Consider the following 22628-nt stretch of genomic DNA (forward strand, 5'->3'; position numbering starts at 1 on the left):
GATTTGCACTAAAATACAATTGCTACTGTGCCATTCCTCCACACAAAGGATTACATATTGTGTTGTTTTAGTGGACTCCTGTTGACTAATCAGCAAACAGCAGGGAGAACAATACTGTAACTCTTACCCTCACAAAAAATGCTCAAATAATCCCTTCTAATGTAAACAATCATAGCTTTAAGCAAAAAATGGACTCAGTACTGTTCGTAATAACAGCAAGGACTGACCGTCAATGGTGGAGGGCAGCAGTGTAGCCACGATCTCCCCTTGCCCTTTCTGGTTTTTATAGAGGAAACACTGGAAGCAGTAGAGGACGGCACAGCGAAGCACAAACGGCTGTCTATCGTTGACCATGGACATGAGCAGGACCACAATGGCTGGTCTGCAAATAGCCAAAGCAGACAAGTGAGGACACAGAAGCACTACCCGTGAGACGTCCGTCTTTTACCTTGGTGGGTTAGAAGGAGCGTTGACTGATGCAAAGTAGTCCTGGTTGACCTGTGAGCCCCTAATGACCTCTGACACCGTGTTGATGGTCTGGGAGGCGTGCACAGATGACTGAATAAGCCATTAATGTTGTGGTGTTTAATCACGTGTCAAACTGTGATTTTACCTCGGTGAGGATGTCCGCCGGCACACCGGTGGCCATGAGGATGGTGCACAGCTGCTGCAGTAGACCACACTGGAACATGGACTTCTGACAGCTGGCCGTGGCTCCAGGAGAGTTCACAGGGGACACCATGACTCGCACTAGCTGGGGTCACCCACAGGACACTTTCATTAACCACATTTATTCCAGTAGATCATCTCAAGGGACAATAAACTTCGATATACTTTAGTGGAGTAAGTGTACAGTTGACAAATGACACCATACCGGCCCCCGAGTTTAGTTCAAAACATGTGAGACAAACATTTTTGCAGCAAATTCCTAAAAACACTAGAGTTCTCCTGTTGTATAGAAGAGCTTGGACCACTGTAAACACATTGGCAGACCCTTGCATTGACCTTTTAATCTTGCAAGCAAACATAGAACATTGGGGTCCATACCTGTGGCGTTCCTCAAGGCACCACTTTAGGTCCTCTCATTTTTGTTCAAGTTTTTTCGTAATGCAATTTGTGTAACTAAGGTGCTGCTGCAGATTGTTTATTTCAGATGTAGTCACTAGTCATTTGTTCAATTTCTTTAGTTATACTAGTGGTGTTCCTCAAGGTACCCTTTTAGGTCCTCTCTCTTTCATCATTTGGACTATTCAACTGGTGGCCTGCGAGTTCAGTTTAAAAAACTTGTGAGAGACTCACATTTTTGCTGCAGATTCTTAAAATGCTGTCATAATAAATAAATGATAAATGGGTTATATTTGTATAGCGCTTTTCTACCTTCAAGGTACTCAAAGCGCTTTGACAGTATTTCCACATTCACCCATTCACACACACATGGCGGGAGCTGCCATGCAAGGCGCTAACCAGCAGTCATCAGGAGCAAGGGGTGAAGTGTCTTGCTCAAGGACACAACGGACGTGACTAGGATGGTAGAAGGTGGGGATTGAACCCCAGTAACCAGCAACCCTCCGATTGCTGGCACGGCCACTCTGCCAACCTCGCCACGCCGTCCCCATAAAGATGATCTTATTTTTTTTTGCAAAAGATCCTTAAAAATAACACAGCGCTCCCGTAACACTGAGAAAAATAAATATACTATATTCAAAGGTCTACTGTAAAAAAAGCTTGTTGTCTGGAATATACAAACTAAGACTGATAGTGAGCATTCTTAGCTTTCTGGAAATGTTGCCCTCTAAACAATTTAGAATTGAATATGCACTGCTATACAAGCTGTATATAGCACTTCGCCACGCCGTCCCACACAAGGAGTGATACTTTGTCCCTCGATGTGTGTGTCACTTTAAGAAAACAATCATGTGACCGATACAGCTGCTGTGTCATTGACTGTGTAGCATCAAACTATGTTGATTCTGATTCTGATGTTCATCAGGAAGCATTTATTTTGGCTAAAGTGACAGCTTGTGCTGAAAGAAGTTGGAAAAGTGGCGTACCACGTTAGACATTGGTTTCCGCCACCACAATTGAACTAAAAGGAACTAAGAAAAAGGTAAAATTCCAAAGTGTGGGATAATTCGGATTTGGTGTTACCAAATAAGGTAAAAATATTTGCAGTTCAAATGTAATTACTTTTTTAATCCAGCAGATGATGAATGCCCACTATGAAACACCAACAGAGTAACTGTGCAGTGTCATTACAGGTGGTGAGTGTGCCACACACTCACTGAGGCGTCAAGTAACCCATTATTACTAATTAGCCAATACCATTATCGATTGATTCTTCTGGATAAAAAGGTGCACATCAAGAATTGCTACCTATCTATATCTATTTATCCTTTTCATATTTACAACAGAGGTTCTGTTACTTGCAATATATCATTTAATACATGACCATGTGGTCAAAAGGAGATTTGTTTTTTCCCTTTTCCACTTTCTCGTGCACACCAAATCATTACCTTATTATGCTGTCTTTACAGGGTTTTACATTTCATAAAAACCTTTTTCATTACCTTATTATGCTGTCTGTACAGGGTTTTACATTTCATAAAAAACTCTTTCTAATTAAGGCTTGCTCACTATAACGCCCCATTCTTTTTGCAGTTTAGGTAAACAAACAGCAGGTACAGTATATATATATATATATATATATATATATATATATATATATATATACATATGTATATATATGTATGCACTGCTATACAAGCTGTATATAGCACTATGCATTCGATTGTAAAGTATACTGCTATACAATCTGTACACTGACTACTGGGGGTGTAACGGTACACAAAAATTTCGGTTCGGTACGTACCTCGGTTTAGAGGTCACGGTTCGGTTCATTTTCGGTACAGTAAGAAAACAACAAAATATACATTTTTGGGTTATTTATTTACCAAATTTGCAAAATCTTCCACCAAAAATATTTTTCTTAGTGGAATATTTGATGTGAAGTAATGGGAACCTTGGATAGGTCAATAATTCATATTAACATTGATTTTGATTCAATATTATGTTTTGAGCAATGACAGTTTGAAAAAAAAAAAAACAGCTTTGTTTTATTAGTCAACATTGCAACTTTTTCTAAATTACATTTAACCTTTAAGCTTTTTTATTTCACTTTTGTTACATTTTTGTTTATTTTAATAGTATTTTTAGAATGTGCCGTGGGCCTTTAAAACATTAGCTGTGGGCCGCAAATGGCCTCCGGGGCACACTTTTGACACCCCTGCTATAGATAATAAAAAAATTAAATGTGATAAATCTATGGATAAAAAGCAGAGCCTGGCGACGCATGCGCGTTTATCATAACTCTCTCGCTCTCTCTGTCTCTGCCCCTCCCTCACCAATGCTGCTGCGCGCACAATTTGTTTTGTTTTTAACCCCTTCTTAACCCTGAACGTACATTGAAAATACACGCAACCCTAACTCAAAATGCTGGACATTTGAGGCATTTAAGAAACTCCGCCCTGACAGTCCGGTGAAAAGAGGACGTATGGTCAGTCTATCCTAGCCCGTGTGTTGTGCCTCGGTGTGCATTGTTTACACAACGTGCGTTACGCTACTTAATATGTCCGTGTGGAAACTCGTTCGGTACACCTCCGAACCAAACCGAAGCCCCCGTACCGAAACGATTCGATACAAATACACGTACCGTTACACCCCTACTGACTACGATAAATAACATCCAAGTTTCATTTATTTAGTATTCTCGACTGAAAAGTTACAAACAGTTGCTGAAATGCATTACAAAGACATGGTACCTCCAGCATCACGTGGAGATTGGTGACTTTTTGCGCGGACCAGCCAGCGTTGTCGTCTCCCACCTCAAACCACGGTCTCATCCTCTGGATAAACGAGCCCTCCTTGAAGAAATTCTGGTTGGAGCTGTTGTTCTTGAGGAGGTTGAGGAGCAGCAGCAAACAGTCCTCCACCACAATACCTGCACACAGGACATACCATCTTAAATGAAGGAATTGCGAGAGGTAAGAATGTGCATACAACAGAATTAAGTGTACCTCCATCACTGCTACCCTCTTCTGTGATGATATCCAGAAGGCGCTCGAATGCATTTTCAAACGCCACAATCTTCTGAATGGCGGCGTTGCCTTTAGTTAACTGCTGAAGCAACAACAAGCCCTGTGGGAGGTGAACAGGTCAGTGATTAATATAATAGTGCTGGAAATCCCCCTTTTCTGGATTGTGTTACGGCTCTGATAGGACTTTGCAGTAAGTGTAAAAGAGAGCACCCACGTCATTGCGGATCACTTCTCTCGAGTCCGCCAGCAAGTCCATCAATCTGGAAACCCCTGCGAGTGGACACAAGTGCCGATTACAAACTGGAAAAAGCCAGAATGTGAACATGACGTTTGATGTTGATCACGATGAAGAGAAGCTGACCCATGGGGCTGACCAGGATGATGCTCTGCACTGGGACACACTGGCTCTTCAGGAGGGCCGTCAGCAACTTTACACCAGGCCAACGCACATGGAAGTCAAACTCCTGAAAATGGAAATATATGACGATATCGTGAGCCAATTTCTATGTCCTCTGCTTTAACAGATACCATGTCCTTATTTATCTTTGGCTATGACACCCAGCCCTAAAGTTGAGGTAGCAGAAGGGACCAGTGTTGTTGCTGTATTTAGCAAATCAGAATCAGAATCAGAAATAATTTAATAATCCCCAAAGGGAAATTAAGATTTTCAACACAATCCCATTCAAGAACAGACAAACATTACAGGGAGACAGAACAGGATCGCTGACGGGTCTGCCAACTTCTGGCGCCCCGGACAGAAAAGGTGAGAAACAGGTAAACGCTGGGGTGGGGGGTGAGAAAAAAAAAATTCAGTCTAAGCCTGGGCCCCTGGAGAGGGGGTCCAGACTGAGGCCCATCCATCCATTGTCTACCGCTTGTCCCTTTCGGGGTCGCGGGGGGTGCTGGAGCCTATCTCAGCTGCATTCGGGCAGAAGGCGGGTACACCCTGGACAAGTCGCCACCTCATCGCAGGGCCAACACAGATAGACAGACAACATTCACACACTAGGGCCAATTTAGTGTTGCCAATCAAGCAAAGGGAAATAAATCTCATAGCCATAGCACACATAAACATGTGTGTAAGAGGGAAACATCAAAGAACACAAAGGACATTAAAGACATTAAAAGAGCAGAGCTGATGCAACCAGCCACTTCTACACAGCCACAAAAGTAAAGCAACAACAAAAAACAAAAACAAAAACAAACACTGTGTTGGTCTCTGCGGGGTTCCTCTGCTAGGGTGGGGGGAGCATGGCCAGAGACCGGAGCAGACCCAACAAAGCAACCAAGAGAGCCAACTCCACCCTCGGCCGCCCACCAACTCTCGGCCAGTGTCCAGTCCGCATAGATGAGCGAGGATACGTCCAAGGAGACTGAGGTCTCCGATATCTTTGTTCCCTCAGCTGTTGACTTTATAAATGAGCTTCTTAAACAAGCTTAGCTGCTATGCAGTCACTTTAGTGGGAAGCGACGTGTGATGATTAGTTTTTATTGTATTACAAATGTTTTTTGTTTTTAGCTCAATGCCTTCATGATGGTTTGTATGTAGTATGTATTTTATATATTTGTACCTTGTTTTTACTGTTCCTTGTTTTTACTGTTGTACCTTGTTTTTAATGACTACTGCTGCAAACCAAAATTGCCCCTCTAAGTCTACTTGCTCATTCAGCCATGACACTGTGAAGCTTGTCCGTCCCGGCGCTCAGCGCCAACTGCGCAGCCCCGTCTCTTCATCTGCATCTCCTCCAGTCTCTCCAAACGGACTATGGTGTGACGGAGACTCAGCAGCTGGTCTCCATGGCCAAAAGGCTCCCGGGAGGCAGATCCAGAAGTTCACAAAAAAGCACCGCAGAAGTCACGAAAGTGCCACCCCTTGTCACACAGTCCCAAAGGGTCCCCAACCAGAAGGCAAAAAAAACAAGGGGGAAATTTAAGGAACACAAAAGGATGACACAAGAGCACAGAGCTCCTGCCAACAGCAGCCACTACAGCGGAAATTGAAATCTTGGCATATTCAGACCTCTCCAGAAGACTGATTAGCAAGTTCCAACAAATCTAACGACTTTTCTTATCTTATTGGAGACACGTAAGCACGTATTGCTCTTATTACATCAAAACATTTACAAAAAAAACCTTATGAATTGATTTAAGTTGCTTTTCATTATTTCTTTACTCATGTTTTGTCTCCTCCACAAGATTGTTCCTCTTTGGTACAGCATCCATTACAATTGCATGCGCATGCATCATGGTCACTTCTGCATATTAGACAACCACATAATCTAGCTCGCCGCCCACCGCTGCCACAAATAGTTGCAGTATTGAGGGAAATGCTGATGTCATTATCAAAACACACACCACCTGAAGGGCAGACATGGCCTCTGTAAAGTTAACAGCCCACGCAATCGTAAAAAAAACCTAATATTGGTGGAGGACAGAGTAAAACAACTTGCACTGAGCCTAGTCTATAAAACCCGCTACACCTCCCTGATACCGAAGTACATGTCAAACTACTTCCTGGTGCCGATCCAGGTTTCTGTGAAGAACAGTACATCCAAAGAGCGTGATGAGAAAAAGTCCTGGAGAACGAAAGTCCTGTTCATCACGGATCTCGCATTCACGAGTGCACATCTCGTAGACGTTGTTTTAGCCACGTGCGGTGCCCAGCCAAGCGGCCGAAGATTAGCCATTAGTGAGATGAGCAGAGAGGGCGCAGCGTGCAGAAATCACCCCGCTGTCCGATAAAGGGCACCAACCAAGACCCGACTGGTCAAAGCGCGCGCCGTGACAGACAGCGACCAAAACAATCGCTGTACTCCCGGGGAAGTGCAGAGGACCACACCGCGTCAGGATACAGACAATGCTGAAGAAACAAGTCCATGTCAGAAAAGCAAGAAATTTAGCTGAACAGCACCAAGAGGAGTGGTCAAAAATTCAACCAGAAGCTTGCCAGAAGCTTGTGGATGGCTACCAAAAGCGCCTTATTGCAGTGAAACTTGCCAAGGGACATGTAACCAAAAATTAACATTGCTCTATGTATACTTTTGACCCAGCAGATTTGCTCACATTTTCAGTAGACCCATAATAAATTCATAAAAGAACCAAACTTCATGAATGTTTTTGTGACCAACAAGTATGTGCTCCAATCAATCTATCACACAAAAATAAGAGTTGTAGAAATTATTGGAAACTCAAGACAGCCATGACATTATGTTCTTCACAAGTGTATGTAAATTTTTGACCACGACTGTATCTAAATATTTTTTTTATAATTCATACATTTATTTTAATTTAATCACTGTGGTAGAATCCTGGTTAATACTGTCATGCTTTTACTTTAAAGCTCACTCTGCACTAAAGAAGAAGTGCGTGACATTGTTATCACCAGGAAAGATGAAGTCACTACCTAGGTTCCATTCTAGAGGCTAATCTTTCCTGTGATAAAATGGCAACCAAGGTAATCAAAAAGGTCAACCAACAAACGAGATTTCTCTACAGAATCTCCTCTCTGGTCAAAAAAAGCTCCTTGAAGATTCTAGCGGGAACTCTCGTTCAACGCTTTTTCGATTACGCATGCACCTCCTGGTACCCCAGCACCTCCAAAACCCTCAAATCTAGACTCCAAACATCCCAGAACAAGCTAGTCAGGTTACTTCTAGACCTCCACCCCAGATCACACCTCACTCCTACCCACTTCTCCAAAGTGGCCTGGCTCAGGTTGGAGGACAGAGTAAAACAACTTGCACTGAGCCTAGTCTATAAAATCCGCTTACACCTCCCTGATAACGAAGTACATGTCAAACTACTTCCTTAACGTAAATGACCGCCATAACCACAACACCAGGGGGAGCTCCACAAACCACGTTAAACCCAGATTCCGATCTAACAAAGGTCTAAACTCATTCTCCTTCTATGCCACATCAATATGGAATGCACTCCCAACAGGTGTAAAAGAAAGTGCATCTCTATCCTCCTTCAAAACCGCACTAAAACAACACCTCCAGGCAACTTCAACCCTTGACTAACACCCTCCCCCCTCCACATCCCACCTCCCCGGATTGTAAATAACCAAATGTAAATAATCAAATGTATTTCTAATGTATATACTTATTCTTATGCTATCTTTACTCACTATGTTCTCTTCTCGCTGTACATATCCTACCAAGTCAGACCTACACTGTTTCATTGCCCATTTCTCTGATGATGCAATTGTTGATGACTGAAGTGCTGATATCAACCAAACCCTCCTCATCCCACCCCCCGGATTGTAAATAGTGTAAATAATTAAATGTATATACTCTGATGATTAACTTGTGTGATGACTGCATTATGATGATAGTATATATTTGTACCATGAATTGATTAACGTGGACCCCGACTTAAACAAGTTGAAAAACGTATTGGAGTGTTACCATTTAGTGGTCAATTGTACAGAATATGTACTTCACTGTGCAATCTACTAATAAAAGTTTCAATCAATCAATCAAAAAAACTAATTTTCTAAAAATGTGTTTGTAGTCAAGCATCCTCGCAAATAAATGCCTTACTTTTAATCATCACTTGCATAGCATCGCTTGAGATGCCTGCTGGGAAGACATGGTATCTGTAAAGCTGAAATAGTGGAATTTAAAGACCAAGTATGTATGCAGCAGATCAACATAAAACAACACCTAAAAGTAATACATTCTATATAGGTTGTAAACATGTGACCTAGAGGCACTTCCAGGTTTGAGGTGATGGTCTAAAAGTCCCATTATGCTACTGTTTATTTACCTGCATCAGTGCAAATTTGGGCGTATTTTAAAAGGTTTAGAGGCAAATATATAAGCGATCGCGAAAAAAGATTTAAAATGGGATGGAGTGGATTTATACACTCTTAAGAAAAATATTTTTTGAGAGATTTAAACTTTTTGCCGATATCCAATATTCCTATATTGTCCAACTCTTAATTACCGATTCCGATATCAACCGATACCGATATATACAGTCGTGGAATTAACACATTAATATGCCTAATTTTGTTGTGATGCCCCGCTGGATGCATTAAACAATGTAACAAGATTTTCCAAAATAAATCAACTCAAGTTATGGAAAAACATGCCAACATGGCACTGCCATATTTATTATTGAAGTCACAAAGTGCAATATTTTTTTTAACATGCCTCAAAACAGCAGCTTGGAATTTGGGACATGCTCTCCCTAAGAGAGCATGAGGAGGTTGAGGTGGGCGGGGTTGAGGTGGGGGGGGGGTGTATTGTAGCGTTCTGGAAGAGTTAGTGCTGCAAGGGGTTCTGGGTATTTGGTCTGTTGTGTTTCTGTTGTGTTACGGTGCGAATGTTCTCCCGAAATGTGTTTGTCATTCTTGTTTGGTGTGGGTTCACGGTGTGGCGCATATTTGTAACAGTGTTAAAGTTGTTTATACGGCCACTGTTAGAATAATTGTTTGTAAGTTATCACAAAAGAAACATTATATTGCATTATGTTCCTGATGAGAAGATGAAGGCTGTATTTCGAGGCCTACCAAGAGGAGGAAGGCTCGTGAAGCGCCACTGTGATTTCAGCACGGACAGATGGCAGGATGTGCTCAACTCCCGGACGAACTCTCTTTGAAGTGTTAAACGAACTCTCTTTGAAGTAATTCACAAACTCTCTTCTGTTTACGACCCGCTGCCCCCTTTGAAGTCACTGTGGTCGGGAGACGGGAGGGGTTGTCCATTGTCCTCCAACACCTGCCCCAGCTGGATCCAGGAAGAGCCCAAGGCCGAGAGATCCTCTTCTTGGACTTCAAAGCGACCGAAAACAATGACTGTTTTACATACCTCCCAATTCCTGCTGTGACATATGTTGGTGCGTGAACATGGAACATCTGAATTAAAAGAGGGGACGAAGACCTTCTTCGTCAGAGCGTGCTAAGACACTTTAAGAGGTTACAGGTTGAAGCCGTCTCTCCTCAATTGAGTCCAAATTGAATTCTGTCTCTGTTTGATTCCTCGCCTTTTGTCTTGTGTAACAGATGTCCTGTGTTTGAACGTGACAGCCACCCTCAGTGTGACCTGTATGGCTGTTGACCAAGTATGCGTTGCATTCACTTGTGTGTGTGAAAAGCCGTAGGTATTATGTGATTGGGCCGGCACGCAAAGGCAGTGCCTTTACATGCACCTGGGGATAAGTTGATTGGCAACACTAAATTGGCCCTAGTGTGTGAATGTGAGTGTGAATGTTGTCTATCTGTGTTGGCCCTGCGATTAGGTGGCGACTTGTCCAGGGTGTACACCGCCTTCCGCCCGATTGTAGCTGAGATAGGCTCCAGCACCCCCCGCGACCCCAAAAGGGAAAAAGCGGTAGAAAATGGATGGATGGATGGGCGCTCTGTACTTCCCCCTACGTCCGTGTACCACTCCGTACAGCGGCGTTTTAAAAAGTTATAAATTTTACTTTTTGAAACCGATACCGATAATTTCCGATATTACATTTTAAAGCATTTATCGGCCGATAATATTGGCAGCCCGATATTATCGAACATCTCTAATTCAAACCATTCATCATAACCAAGACGTTACTGCTCGCCTCGACCTCACTTCCTTCGATATTTTTAAAGAGGAAAAGATTGGAGGCAGATCATGTCTTTACATCTGGTTTGCAAATTCTAAACAGCTCGTTTAGAGGAAGTATGAAGGAAGGCAAGATGGTTTTATAAATATTTCCGCAATGCCTCCATGGTTTGATATCAAATTTTCGGGACTTATGCAGATCCCAAATACACAACAGCAGATACCAAAAGGTAAGAAAAGTTGGTTTGGCCTAATAGGGCCCCTTTAAGCGGGCACTTTTTTGATGAGTTGGTTGACACGAATGGGTCGTCGACATAAGCGGGACGGACAACCTCCAATCAAGCAGGCTGGCATAGTACCTCCAACAAGGTGAGTAGCAGAGTGATGTGCTCGGCATTCTGAATGAAGGCCTCAGTGAACTTGGCGCCCAAGTCATCCGCCTGCTTCTGGTTGGCCTCATCTGTACAAAAGTGAGTATTTGACAGATGAGACAGGAAACAAGGATGAGAAGAAAGAGTAGACGGTTTGATACATTCAGCCAGTTAGTCGTCTGCATTACAATGAGGTGTATTTTTAGGCTGTACTCTCTGTGTGTAAAATACACAAATACCAGGCTTTTTCATGTATTATTGGGTGGTCCTAATTCATGTTTCCTGTAGCGAAATGAGCAACAGTCACCACAGAAAATGAACTCCTGATTTTGCTGTTGAAACTGCCAAATCTATAAGATGCAAAGAAAAAGCCAACATATGATTGTAGAGACGCTCAGGCAAGACATTAGTGAAGCATTCTGGTTACCACCCAAACAAACAAACTAAGATACACAGTATGTTAATCCATTGGATAGGGGTGTAACGGTACGTGTATTTGTATTGAACCGTTTCGGTACGGGGGCTTCGGTTCGGTCCGGAGGTGTACCGAACGAGTTTCCACACGGACATATTAAGTAGCGTAACGCACGTTGTGTAAACGATGCACAGCGAGGCACAACACACGGCATGCAAGCAGCTAACGGGCTAGGATAGACTGACCATACGTCCTCTTTTCACCGGACATGTCCTCTTTTGCGGAGCTGTCCGGGCGGAGTTTCTTAAATGCCTCAAATGTCCGGCATTTGGAGTTAGGGTTGCGTGTATTTTCAATGTACGTTCAGGGTTAAGAAGGGGTTAAAAACAAAACAAACTGTGCATTGGTGAGGGAGGGGCAGAGACAGAGAGAGTGAGAGAGTTATGATAAACGCGCATGCGTCGCCAGGCTCTGCTTTTTATCCATAGATTTATCACATTTAATGTTTCATTATCTATAGCAGGGGTGTCAAAAGTGTGCCCCTGAGGCCATTTGCGGCCCACAGCTGATGTTTTAAAGGCCCACGGCACATTCTAAAAATAATACTAAAATAAACAAAAACATAACAAAAGTGAAATAAAAAAGCTTAAAGGTTAAATGTAATTTAGAAAAAGTTGCATTGTTGACTAATAAAACAAAGCTGTTTTTTTTCTTTCAAACTGTCATTGCTCAAAACATAATATTGAATCAAAATCAATGTTATTATGAATTATTGACCTATCCAAGGTTCCCATTACTTCACATCAAATATTCCACTAAGAAAAATACTTTTGGTGGAAGATTTTGCAAATTTGGTAAATAAATACCCAAAAAAATTTATATTTTGTTGTTTTCTTACTGTACCGAAAATGAACCGAACCGTGACCTCTAAACCGAGGTACGTACCGAATCGAAATTTTTGTGTACCGTTACACCCCTACCTTTGGAGTACAGTTAGTATGAATACTTCAACTAAGGCTGGATTTATGCAACATGGCTGTTGTTGTTGAAGGGAAAAGCAAGCATTGTGATGTGTCTGTGAAATCAATGCGCCGCCGTATGCTAGTAATGAGCAGAATACGTAAAAATGATTTTGTTATAAATGTGCCCGTTACTACATTACATACAGTATATACTTACAGCATGTATATAAAACAACGATGGATATTTTTTGATGTTTTACAGCGCTTTGGAGGTGGAATAGAGGGACTCCAATTGGCTCCATTGTTAACCGACTCTTGCTAGTGTTTGATTACGTGTTAGAATGCATAAAATAAAATTAAAAACGTCTTCTTGTCTTACATAAGGATTTGATCCTTCGATCATTGTGAAGCAGAATTCACCAAGCGTCGGATTGTTCACCCCACTGATAAGTTAGCAAAAGAATTGACTGGTATATAAGATGCTATTGTTTCCCCTTAAGAAAATACCTGAAAGGAAGCAGCTTGGAAAAAGCATCTCAATTGTTGTTAGCAAGTTAGCAAACAGCAGAATTATGATGCAAATTTCAAGAAAATGGTAAATAATTAAGCAGAGCTAATGAACATGATATATTGTGGGGCGGTATGGTGGCCGTGCCAGAAACCTGAGGGTTGCAGGTTGTGTCCTTGGGCAGGACACTTCACCCTTGCCCCCGGTGCCGCTCACACTGGTGAATGAATGATGAATGATAGGTGGTGGTCGGAGGAGCCGTGGGCGCAAACTGGCAGCCTCGCTTCCGTCAGTCTACCCCAGGGCAGCAGTGGCTACAAATGTAGCTTACCACCACCAGGTGTGAATGAATGATGACTTCCCACTTCTCTGTGAGCGCTTTGAGGATCTAATAATAGAAAAGTGCGATATAAAATCGAATCCATTATTATTATTATTATTATTAATGTTGTATTACAATCATCAAGGCTAAAACCTGATTAAAAAATATGTTTTACAAAAAGGGGTATTGAAAAAGAGGGATTGGCTTGTATTCAGCAACCTCTTAAGTCATATTATTTTAAAGCAATAATATTTTTGTCAACTTATATTCTATTTTACATTTTTGCCGTACATGCATGTAGTTTTGTCTCGGACTCTGAATCGGGCACTAAAACATGGGGTGTAAATCCAGCATAGTGAAGTGAAGTGAATTATATTTATATAGCGCTTTTCTCTAGTGACTCAAAGCGCTTTTACATAGTGAAACCCAATATCTAAGTTACATTTAAACCAGTGTGGGTGGCACTGGGAGCAGGTGGGTAAAGTGTCTTGCCCAAGGACACAACGACAGCGACTAGGATGGCGGAAGCGGGGATCGAACCTGGAACCCTCAAGTTGCTGGCACGGCCACTCTACCAACCGAGCTTGCTTGTATTACATTCCCATTTGGTTACTTCCTGATTCAAAAACGCTCATTTAAGTCTTTTGGGGCACAGACATGCCATGAAAAGTGTCTTGCCGCAGCTTTTTGTTATTTGTGAGTCCTGCTGGAGGGGAAGGGGGATAAAAGGGGGTAGTGCAAGGGACAGGGAGATAGGGGGCCTCATGCAGATTAAAAAATCGTTACCTTCTGATTCGTCTGTGAGGTTAACACATGGAAGAGAAGAGAGATGAGAATCTTAAAGTATACATATACATATGTAGGTAAAACAACCTGTCAGTACAGAGGCAGGGAACACTGAACTCAACATGCAAGAACAACAAAGACAAAAGAGGACTTTTCGTGCACGCTCACATACCTTGCTCCTCCTCCTCGTCATTGCAGATGATGTTGTACAGCGTGTCCAAAGCGTAGCCCAGAATTTCGGAGTCAGACCTGTCCAATTTTCAAAAAGCAAATGTTAGCAGCGTAAAGTCCCCGAGGTTGCGCAACTCGCACAGTGGAACCTGTTTATGTCTGTCAACGGCCCTCGACAAGCTGTTTTCATGACATTTTAAACTCTTAACAGAACTGCTAACATGATGTGTATGTGCAATGACAACTACAAAAGAACTCGGAGGGGGGCAGACATTCGCCAATAGTAGACAGACATCCCGACCTACTAATAGTAAAAACTAAATGCCCATTTCTCTGATGATGCAATTGTTGATGACTGAAGTGCTGATATCAACTAAACCCTCCTCATCCCACCCCCCCGGATTGTAAATGTTGTACATAATGTAAATAATTCAATGTATATACTCTGATGATTAACTTGTGGGATGACTGTATTATGATGATAGTATATATTTGTACCATGAAATGATTTACGTGGACCCCGACTTAAACAAGTTGAAAAACTTATTCGGGTATTACCATTTAGTGGTCAACTGTACAGAATATGTACTGTATTGTGCAATCTACTAATAAAAGTTTCAATCAATCAATGAAAGAAGTCACAGTGTGCATATTGTTTTAAAGCTGTGTATCTTGACACTAGTTGCTGCTGTCCTTTCACACTGCTCGGCGATAATGATAACGTTGACAATACTACAACACGCGCTGACATAAACGGGCCTTTTTATGTCAAAAAAATAAAGCGGACGACCATGCATGTGGACGGCAACTTAAGGGGACACTGTCCGGTGATAACAAGAACACAGTTGGACCAAGACTTGACATACGCAGGATAATCGCTAAGTTAAGTATTTTGCTTTTTCTTTGGATTGTTGTGGCTTTTTTATGACACTTACTCCAAACGAAGGGAATCTTGGACGCTTTTTTTATGACCCTTACTCCAAAAGAAGGGAATCTTTGACGCTTTTTTATGACACTTACTCCATATGAAGGGAATCTTTGACGTCAAGAAAACTATATGCATAATCAACACATGTGCCATTGTGTATGTTAAAGAGTATATAGTGTTTTATGAAATGCTATGAAAGAAGTTAACTTATTTTTACGTTTGCATGGTCAAACGCAATTTAAACATTGCGTCTGTAACGGACGCCATATAAAACAAACCATATAAAAAGCTGTGCTGCACAGTGGGCTGAAGGCCTGAGTCTCCATCCATCCATCCATCTTCTTCCGCTTATCCGAGGTCGGGTCGCGGGGGCAGCAGCTTAAGCAGGGAAGCCCAGACTTCCCTCTCCCCAGCCACTTCGTCCAGCTCTTCCCGAGGGGTTCCCAGGCCAGCCGGGAGACATAGTCTTCCCAACGTGTCCTGGGTCTTCCCCGCGGCCTCCTACCGGTCGGACGTGCCCTAAACACCTCCCTAGGGAGGCGTTCGGGTGGCATCCTGACCAGATGCCCGAACCACCTCATCTGGCTCCTCTCGATGTGGAGGAGCAGCGGCTTTACTTTGAGCTCCCCCAGGATGGCAGAGCTTCTCACCCTATCTCTAAGGGAGAACCCCGCCACCCGGCGGAGGAAACTCATTTCGGCCGCTTGTACCCGTGATCTTGTCCTTTCGGTCATAACCCAAAGCTCATGACCATAGGTGAGGATGGGAACGTAGATCGACCGGTAAATTGAGAGCTTTGCCTTCCGGCTCAGCTCCTTCTTCACCACAACGGATCGATACAGCGTCCGCATTACTGAAGACGCCGCACCGATCCGCCTGTCGATCTCACGATCCACTCTTCCCTCAATCGTGAACAAGACTCTGAGGTACTTGAACTCCTCCACTTGGGGCAAGATCTCCTCCCCAACCCGGAGATGGCACTCCACCCTTTTCCGGGCGAGAACCATGGACTCGGACATGGAGGTGCTGATTCTCTGGAGCCAGGCCTGAGTCTTTTTGGCTCAATAGCTAGCACTGCTCGACTTTACACTCGATCAGTGGGTATACAGTATGTGGACGCCGGTTTTAGCCCGGGCATGTGCAGGGCTGGACTGTTTTTATAGCTGTCCAGTTAATAAAATTTGAAATAAAAAATCTACACAGGAGCTGATTATTTGAGTTTGCATGACTTCCTTAATCAGGGTTTGCTAAATTGTTGATCTGAAACAAAAAGGGTTAAAAAAATAAATAAATAAAGTTGGGGTTGCCTTTTTACTGAGCATTAAGTAGGGACATATTTTTTTGTTTTTTTTAGTAATAAAACAAAATAAAACAGAGGACACAATTTAGTTTATGAACAAAATATGTCAATATTCTGGTAATAAATTAGGTATTTTAATGAGTTTGGGAGACAGAGATGTGTTGTGCAACAGAAACAGTCCATTGCATGGACCTACCTGTCAGTTTGAAGGATGTTAATCAAGTGATCCATTGCCTGCACGCCAACCTCCATGCGATATTTCTAGAAAAGAAATACATTCTTATAGGACAGGAAACAGATAATAATCCTAAAATCATAATCGAACACTTCAGTATACAGGTGGACATAAATCAGGCTGTTTTCATGACATTTTAAAATTACAGAACTGCTACTATGATTAAGTCTATGTGCAATGACAACTACACAAACACTCGTAGAGGGCAGAATTCCGCCAAGCCGTACTTATCGATAGTAAAAAAAAAAAAAAAATCCTGAATCCAGACGGTGATCCGTATCACCCCCAAAATGTAACAACTTGTTCCTTATCCCATTTCTGACATTTCTTGAATGTTTCATTAAAATATGCCTATGACTTTTTGAGCTAGCTATAGCGGAATGAAAGAAACGGAATAAAACTTCTTGTAAGTGATCCACTGTCTTTGTCTCTGTGGGTGGAGGCGGGGCCACACATAGGCTTGTGACTTAAACTTAAGATAATGTACAGTAGTAGAGATAACATGGATCGGCCCTAAAATGTAATGACTTTTTCCGCATCCATTTCCTGAAATGTTTCTTGAAAATCCGCCCATAACTTTTTATAGACTTTAAAGGGGAACATTATCACCAGACCTATGTAAGCGTCAATATATACCTTGATGTTGCAGAAAAAAGACCATATATTTTTTTAACCGATTTCCGAACTCTAAATGGGTGAATTTTGGCGAATGAAACGCCTTTCTATTATTCGCTCTCGGAGCGATGACGTCACATCGGGAAGCAATCCGCCATTTTCTCAAACACCGAGTCAAATCAGCTGTTATTTTCTGTTTTTTCGACTGTTTTCCGTACCTTGGAGACATCATGCCTCGTCGGTGTGTTGTCGGAGGGTGTAACAACACCAACAGGGACGGATTCAAGTTGCACCAGTGGCCCAAAGATGCGAAAGTGGCAAGAAATTGGACGTTTGTTCCGCACACTTTACCGACGAAAGCTATGCTACGACAGAGATGGCAAGAATGTGTGGATATCCTGCGACACTCAAAGCAGATGCATTTCCAACTGGACTGGACAGATCAGCTTTCAGGAAAAGAGAGCGGATGAGGGTATGTCTACAGAATATATTAATTGATGAAAACTGGGCTGTCTGCACTTTCAAAGTGCATGTTGTTGCCAAATGTATTTCATATGCTGTAAACCTAGTTCATAGTTGTTAGTTTCCTTTAATGCCAAACAAACACATACCAATCGTTGGTTAGAAGGCGATCGCCGAATTCGTCCTCGCTTTCTCCCGTGTCGCTGGCTGTCGTGTCGTTTTCGTCGGTTTCGCTTGCATACGGTTCAAACCGATATGGCTCAATAGCTTCAGTTTCTTCTTCAATTTCGTTTTCGCTACCTGCCTCCACACTACAACCACCCGTTTCAATACATGCCTAATCTGTTGAATCGCTTAAGCCGCTGAAATCCGAGTCTGAATCCGAGTTAATGTCGCTATACCTTGCTGTTCTATGCGCCATGTTTGTTTGTATTGGCATCACTGTGTGACGTCACAGGAAAATGGACGGGTGTATATAACGATGGTTGAAATCAGGCACTTTGAAGCTTTTTCTAGGGATATTGCGTGATGGGTAACATTTTTAAAAAAACTTCGAAAAATAAAATAAGCCACTGGGAACTGATTTTTAATGGTTTTAACCCTTCTGAAATTGTGATAATGTTCCCCTTTAACATGTCTCACTTTGCATGTAATGACTTAATATCATATATTAGTTTCACATTTGAAGTTGAACTGCTGACATGAATGAACTTTTGCACAATATTACATTTGTTTTAGTTTGAGCTGTGTATGTTTTTGTAGTTTGCACTTTACCTTAGAGAGTGATTTAAGCGCACGGACAGCATCTCTGCGATCTTCCAGGAGAGTAGAGGAGGCCACTCTGTCGCACAGTTTCTGGATCTGTCAAGAGTTGATTATAAAAGAAGAAAATAAATATGCAGAAACAAATATTAAAAAGGAAACAGTTAAACTAAACAGCATCTCTATCAATTTGTGAGAATGTGTGTACAATAGGACTCTTACAGTGAATCCTATTCTAATATGATAACACATCTTACACTAGTACATTTGGCATAGGCATCAGTCTATAGTAGTGTTGTAATGATTAATCGATATATCGATTTATATTCCTGAGATTCAACTACATCTATTTCTGCTCCGCAAGTTCGCCTTACGAAAGATAGGTATTGATCCAACATTATTTTAAAAGGAAATCGATCGATTTGATCAATACTAGAAAAAGGAAAACTTTGGATTCAAGAACGGCGTTTCGTCCCTGAATCGTATCAGCAACCACACATTGTGAATCAAGTCGAATCATTGTTATTAACAAATTGATACACTCCTTGGCCATTAATTGTTGTTTACTTGCTTGTTTATATCCATAATTCATTCCCTTCATAAATAATTCCATTATTAGAAATAACAGGAATATAGCAACTTCTCTCCTGTAATTTAGTATCCTGTGTTTATTTCACAAACGGTATCGTTCTAAAAAAATATATACAGTATCGTTTCGTCCCTGAATCGTATCGGCAACCACACGTTCTGAATCGAGTACAATCATTGTTATTAACAAATTGATACACTCCTTGGCCATTAATTGTTGTTTACTTGCTTGTTTATATCCATAATTCATTCCCTTCATACCTAATACCATTACCAGAAATAACAGGAGTATAGCAAATGTTCTCCTGTAATCTAGTACCCTGTGTTTATTCCACAAACCGCATCGTTCTAAAAAAAAAATATATAGTATCGTTTCGTCCCTGAATCGTATCGGCAACCACAAATTCCGAATCGAGTCGAATCATTGTTATTAACAAATTGATACACTCCTTGGCCATAAATTGTTGTTTACTTTCTTGTTTATATCCATGACTCATTCCCTTCACACCTAATTCCATTACCAGAAATAACAGGAATATATCAACGTTTCTCCTGTAATCTAGTATCCTGTGTTTATTCCACAAACCGTATCGTTCTAAAAAATATATACAGTATTGTTTCGTCCCTGAATCGTATCGGCAACCACAAATTCCGAATCGAGTCGAATCATTGTTATTAACAAATTGATACACTCCTTGGCCATTAATTGTTGTTTACTTTCTTGTTTATATCCATGACTCATTCCCTTCATACCTAATTCCATTACCAGAAATAACAGGAATGAGTAGAATCATTATTAACAAATTGATACACTCCTTGGCCATCAATTGATTGATTTGATTGATTGAAACTTTTATTAGTACATTGCACAGTTCAGTCTATATTCCGTACAATTGACCACTAAATGGTAACACCCGAATACGTTTTTCAACTTGTTTAAGTCGGGTTCCACGTAAATCAATTCATGGTAATTGTTGTTTACTTGCTTGTTTATATCCATAATACATTCCCTTCATACATAATTCCATTACCAGAAATAACAGGAATATAGCAACTTTTCTCCTGTAATCTAGTATCCTGTGTTTATTTCAAAAACAATATCGTTCTAAAAAAAATATATACAGTATCGTTTCGTCCCTGAATCGTATCGGCAACCGCAAATTTTGAATCGAGTCGAACCATTGTTATTAACAAATTGATACACTCCTTGACCATTACCGTATTTTTCGGAGTATAAGTCGCACCGGCCGAAATTGCATAATAAAGAAGGAAAAAAACATATATAAGTCGCACTGGAGTATAAGTCGCATTTTTTGGGGAAATTTATTTGATAAAAGCCAACACCAAGAATAGACATTTGAAAGGCAATTTAAAATAAATAAAGAATAGTGAACAACAGGCTGAATAAGTGTACGTTATATGAGGCATAAATAACCAACTGAGAACGTGCCTGGTATGTTAACGTAACATATTATGGTAAGAGTCATTCAAATAACTATAACATATAGAACATGCTATACGTTTACCAAACAATCTGTCACTCCTAATCGCTAAATCCCATGAACTCTTATACGTCTAGTCCAGGGGTCGGCAACCCGCGGCTCTAGAGCCGCATGCGGCTTTTTAGCGCCGCCCTAGTGGCTCTCTGGAGCTTTTTAAAAAATGTATGAAAAATGGAAAAAAATGAGGGGGGAAAAATATTTGTTTTTGTTTTAATATGGTTTCTACAGGAGGACAAACATAACACAAACCTCCCTAATTGTTATAAAGCACACTGTTTATATTAAACATGCTTCACTGATTCGAGTATTTGGTGAGCGCCGTTTTGTCCTACTAATTTTGGCGGTCCTTGAACTCACCGTAGTTTGTTTACATGTATAACTTTCTCCGACTTTCTAGGACGTGTTTTATGCCACTTCTTTTTCTGTCTCATTTAAACGTTGTGCATGAATGCGCAAAGGTGAGTTTTGCTGATGTTATTGACTTGTCTGGAGTGCTAATCGGGCATATTTGGTCACTGCATGACTGCAAGCTAATCGATGCTAACATGCGATTTCGGCTAGCTATATGTACATATTGCATCATTATGCCTCATTTGTAACTATTTTTGAGCTAATTTAGTTTCCTTTAAATCCTCTTAATTAAATTTATATCTCATGACACACTATCTGTATGTAATATGGCTTTTAATTTTTTGCGGCTCCAGACAGATTTGTTTTTGTATTTTTGGTCCAATATGGCTCTTTCAACATTTTGGGTTGCCGACCCCTGGTCTAGTCTCTTACGTGAATGAGATAAATAATATTATTTGATATTTTACGCTAATGTGTTAATAATTTCACACATAAGTCGCTCCTGAGTATAAGTCGCAGAACGTCAAACTATGTAAAAAACTGCGCCTTATAGTCTGAAAAATACGGTAATTGTTGTTTACTTGCTTGTTTATATCCATAATTCATTCCCTTCATACATAATTCCATTACCAGAAATATAGCAACTTTTCTCCTGTAATCTAGTATCCTGTGTTTATTTCACAAACCCCATCGTTCTAAAAAAATATATACAGTATCGTTTCGTCCCTGAATCGTATCGGCAACCACAAATTCCGAATCGAGTCGAACCATTGTTATAGGGCAGGGCCGACATCCGGGCAACTGAGCTACATACGGGTTCTTCGAGCCATAGCAACCTGACTGGCGTTGACAACAAAAAGACAAAGGTCGTATTTTGTTCTGCCAAAACGTGCTAAAAGCCCACAGAGACGAGACAAATGGCTCGCAGCTTTACACCGGGAAAACGAGGACGGTTCTTACTGGAGTCCCCCAAAATCCCGGGTCGTGTGTTCGGATCACTTCGTTTCTGGTAAATATAAGGAACAAAAATCCACCTTCTTAACCACAACTTGGCTATACCGTCCATGCTAATGTTGAACCCGTTGAATTTTTACTGAATAACGTTCGACAGCTGAAGTTGTTGTTGTTGCACAACAATAACATACGGTATAAAGGCTATTTCCAGTAATTCAGCAAATAATAAATCATAATACTGAACTGAATTTGAATGAGCTCTCTACAGATATAATAAATATACAGATACTGGTAGCCACCGTGTCATCCTTATTATCATTTATCAACATACCTTGGGTGATTTAACAATTTTTATGTGATTTATTCGTTATATAACAACCGAAGCTAACAACCAACCTGGTGCGCTTGTGAGGTAGACATAAAGATTTCCAAATTCCATGTCCGGCCATTGTGTAGGGTTATCAGTCCACGCATCTGCTGGAAGGCGGTAAGGGCAGTCGTTTAATCCAACTACAGAACATTTTAACTCGTATCTTAACCTAGCCTCACTGGAAAGACTATTTACATAATCATACGCCATTTAGAACAGTTTAAAATGCCGTGAAACCTCGTTAAATGTCTTTTCTGTCAATGCTGTGTTCGCTGTGAGCTGGTTTATTTTCAACGAATTCAATATGGCGACCGGTTGCTAGGGGATTGGCAGGCGGAGGTGACGTAGGTCCGCCCTCGCCTATTAACAAATTGATACACTCAT

The 22628-nt window shown here is 41.3% G+C and overlaps 1 protein-coding gene across 6 annotated transcripts in view; it reads right to left on the minus strand.

Moving 5' to 3' along the window:
- uso1 (USO1 vesicle transport factor) overlaps positions 1–22628 on the minus strand; it is a 57450-nt gene that overhangs the window by 31365 nt on the left and 3457 nt on the right. For 2 of the 6 annotated variants that reach the window (XR_009810063.1, XR_009810061.1), the window contains exons 2-13: positions 22271–22348; positions 18492–18578; positions 16602–16666; positions 14179–14255; positions 11002–11102; positions 4456–4558; positions 4309–4364; positions 4074–4194; positions 3819–3997; positions 614–754; positions 449–558; positions 228–382 (exon numbers count right to left, since the gene is read on the minus strand). Coding sequence is in view for 1 of the 6 variants with exons in the window: in XM_061922956.1 (XP_061778940.1) it covers positions 228–382; positions 449–537; positions 614–754; positions 3819–3997; positions 4074–4194; positions 4309–4364; positions 4456–4558; positions 11002–11102; positions 14179–14255; positions 16602–16666; positions 18492–18578 (1174 nt within the window). In the remaining 5 variants the exon portion in view is untranslated. The remainder of the gene's footprint in view (positions 1–227; positions 383–448; positions 559–613; positions 755–3818; positions 3998–4073; positions 4195–4308; positions 4365–4455; positions 4559–11001; positions 11103–14178; positions 14256–16601; positions 16667–18491; positions 18579–22270; positions 22349–22628) is intronic. The other 4 variants (XR_009810065.1, XM_061922956.1, XR_009810062.1 and 1 more) reach the window with 3 other exon arrangements.

This window comes from Nerophis lumbriciformis, linkage group LG27 (genome assembly GCF_033978685.3).
Source record: "Nerophis lumbriciformis linkage group LG27, RoL_Nlum_v2.1, whole genome shotgun sequence".
NCBI classification, from domain to species: Eukaryota; Metazoa; Chordata; class Actinopteri; order Syngnathiformes; family Syngnathidae; genus Nerophis; species Nerophis lumbriciformis.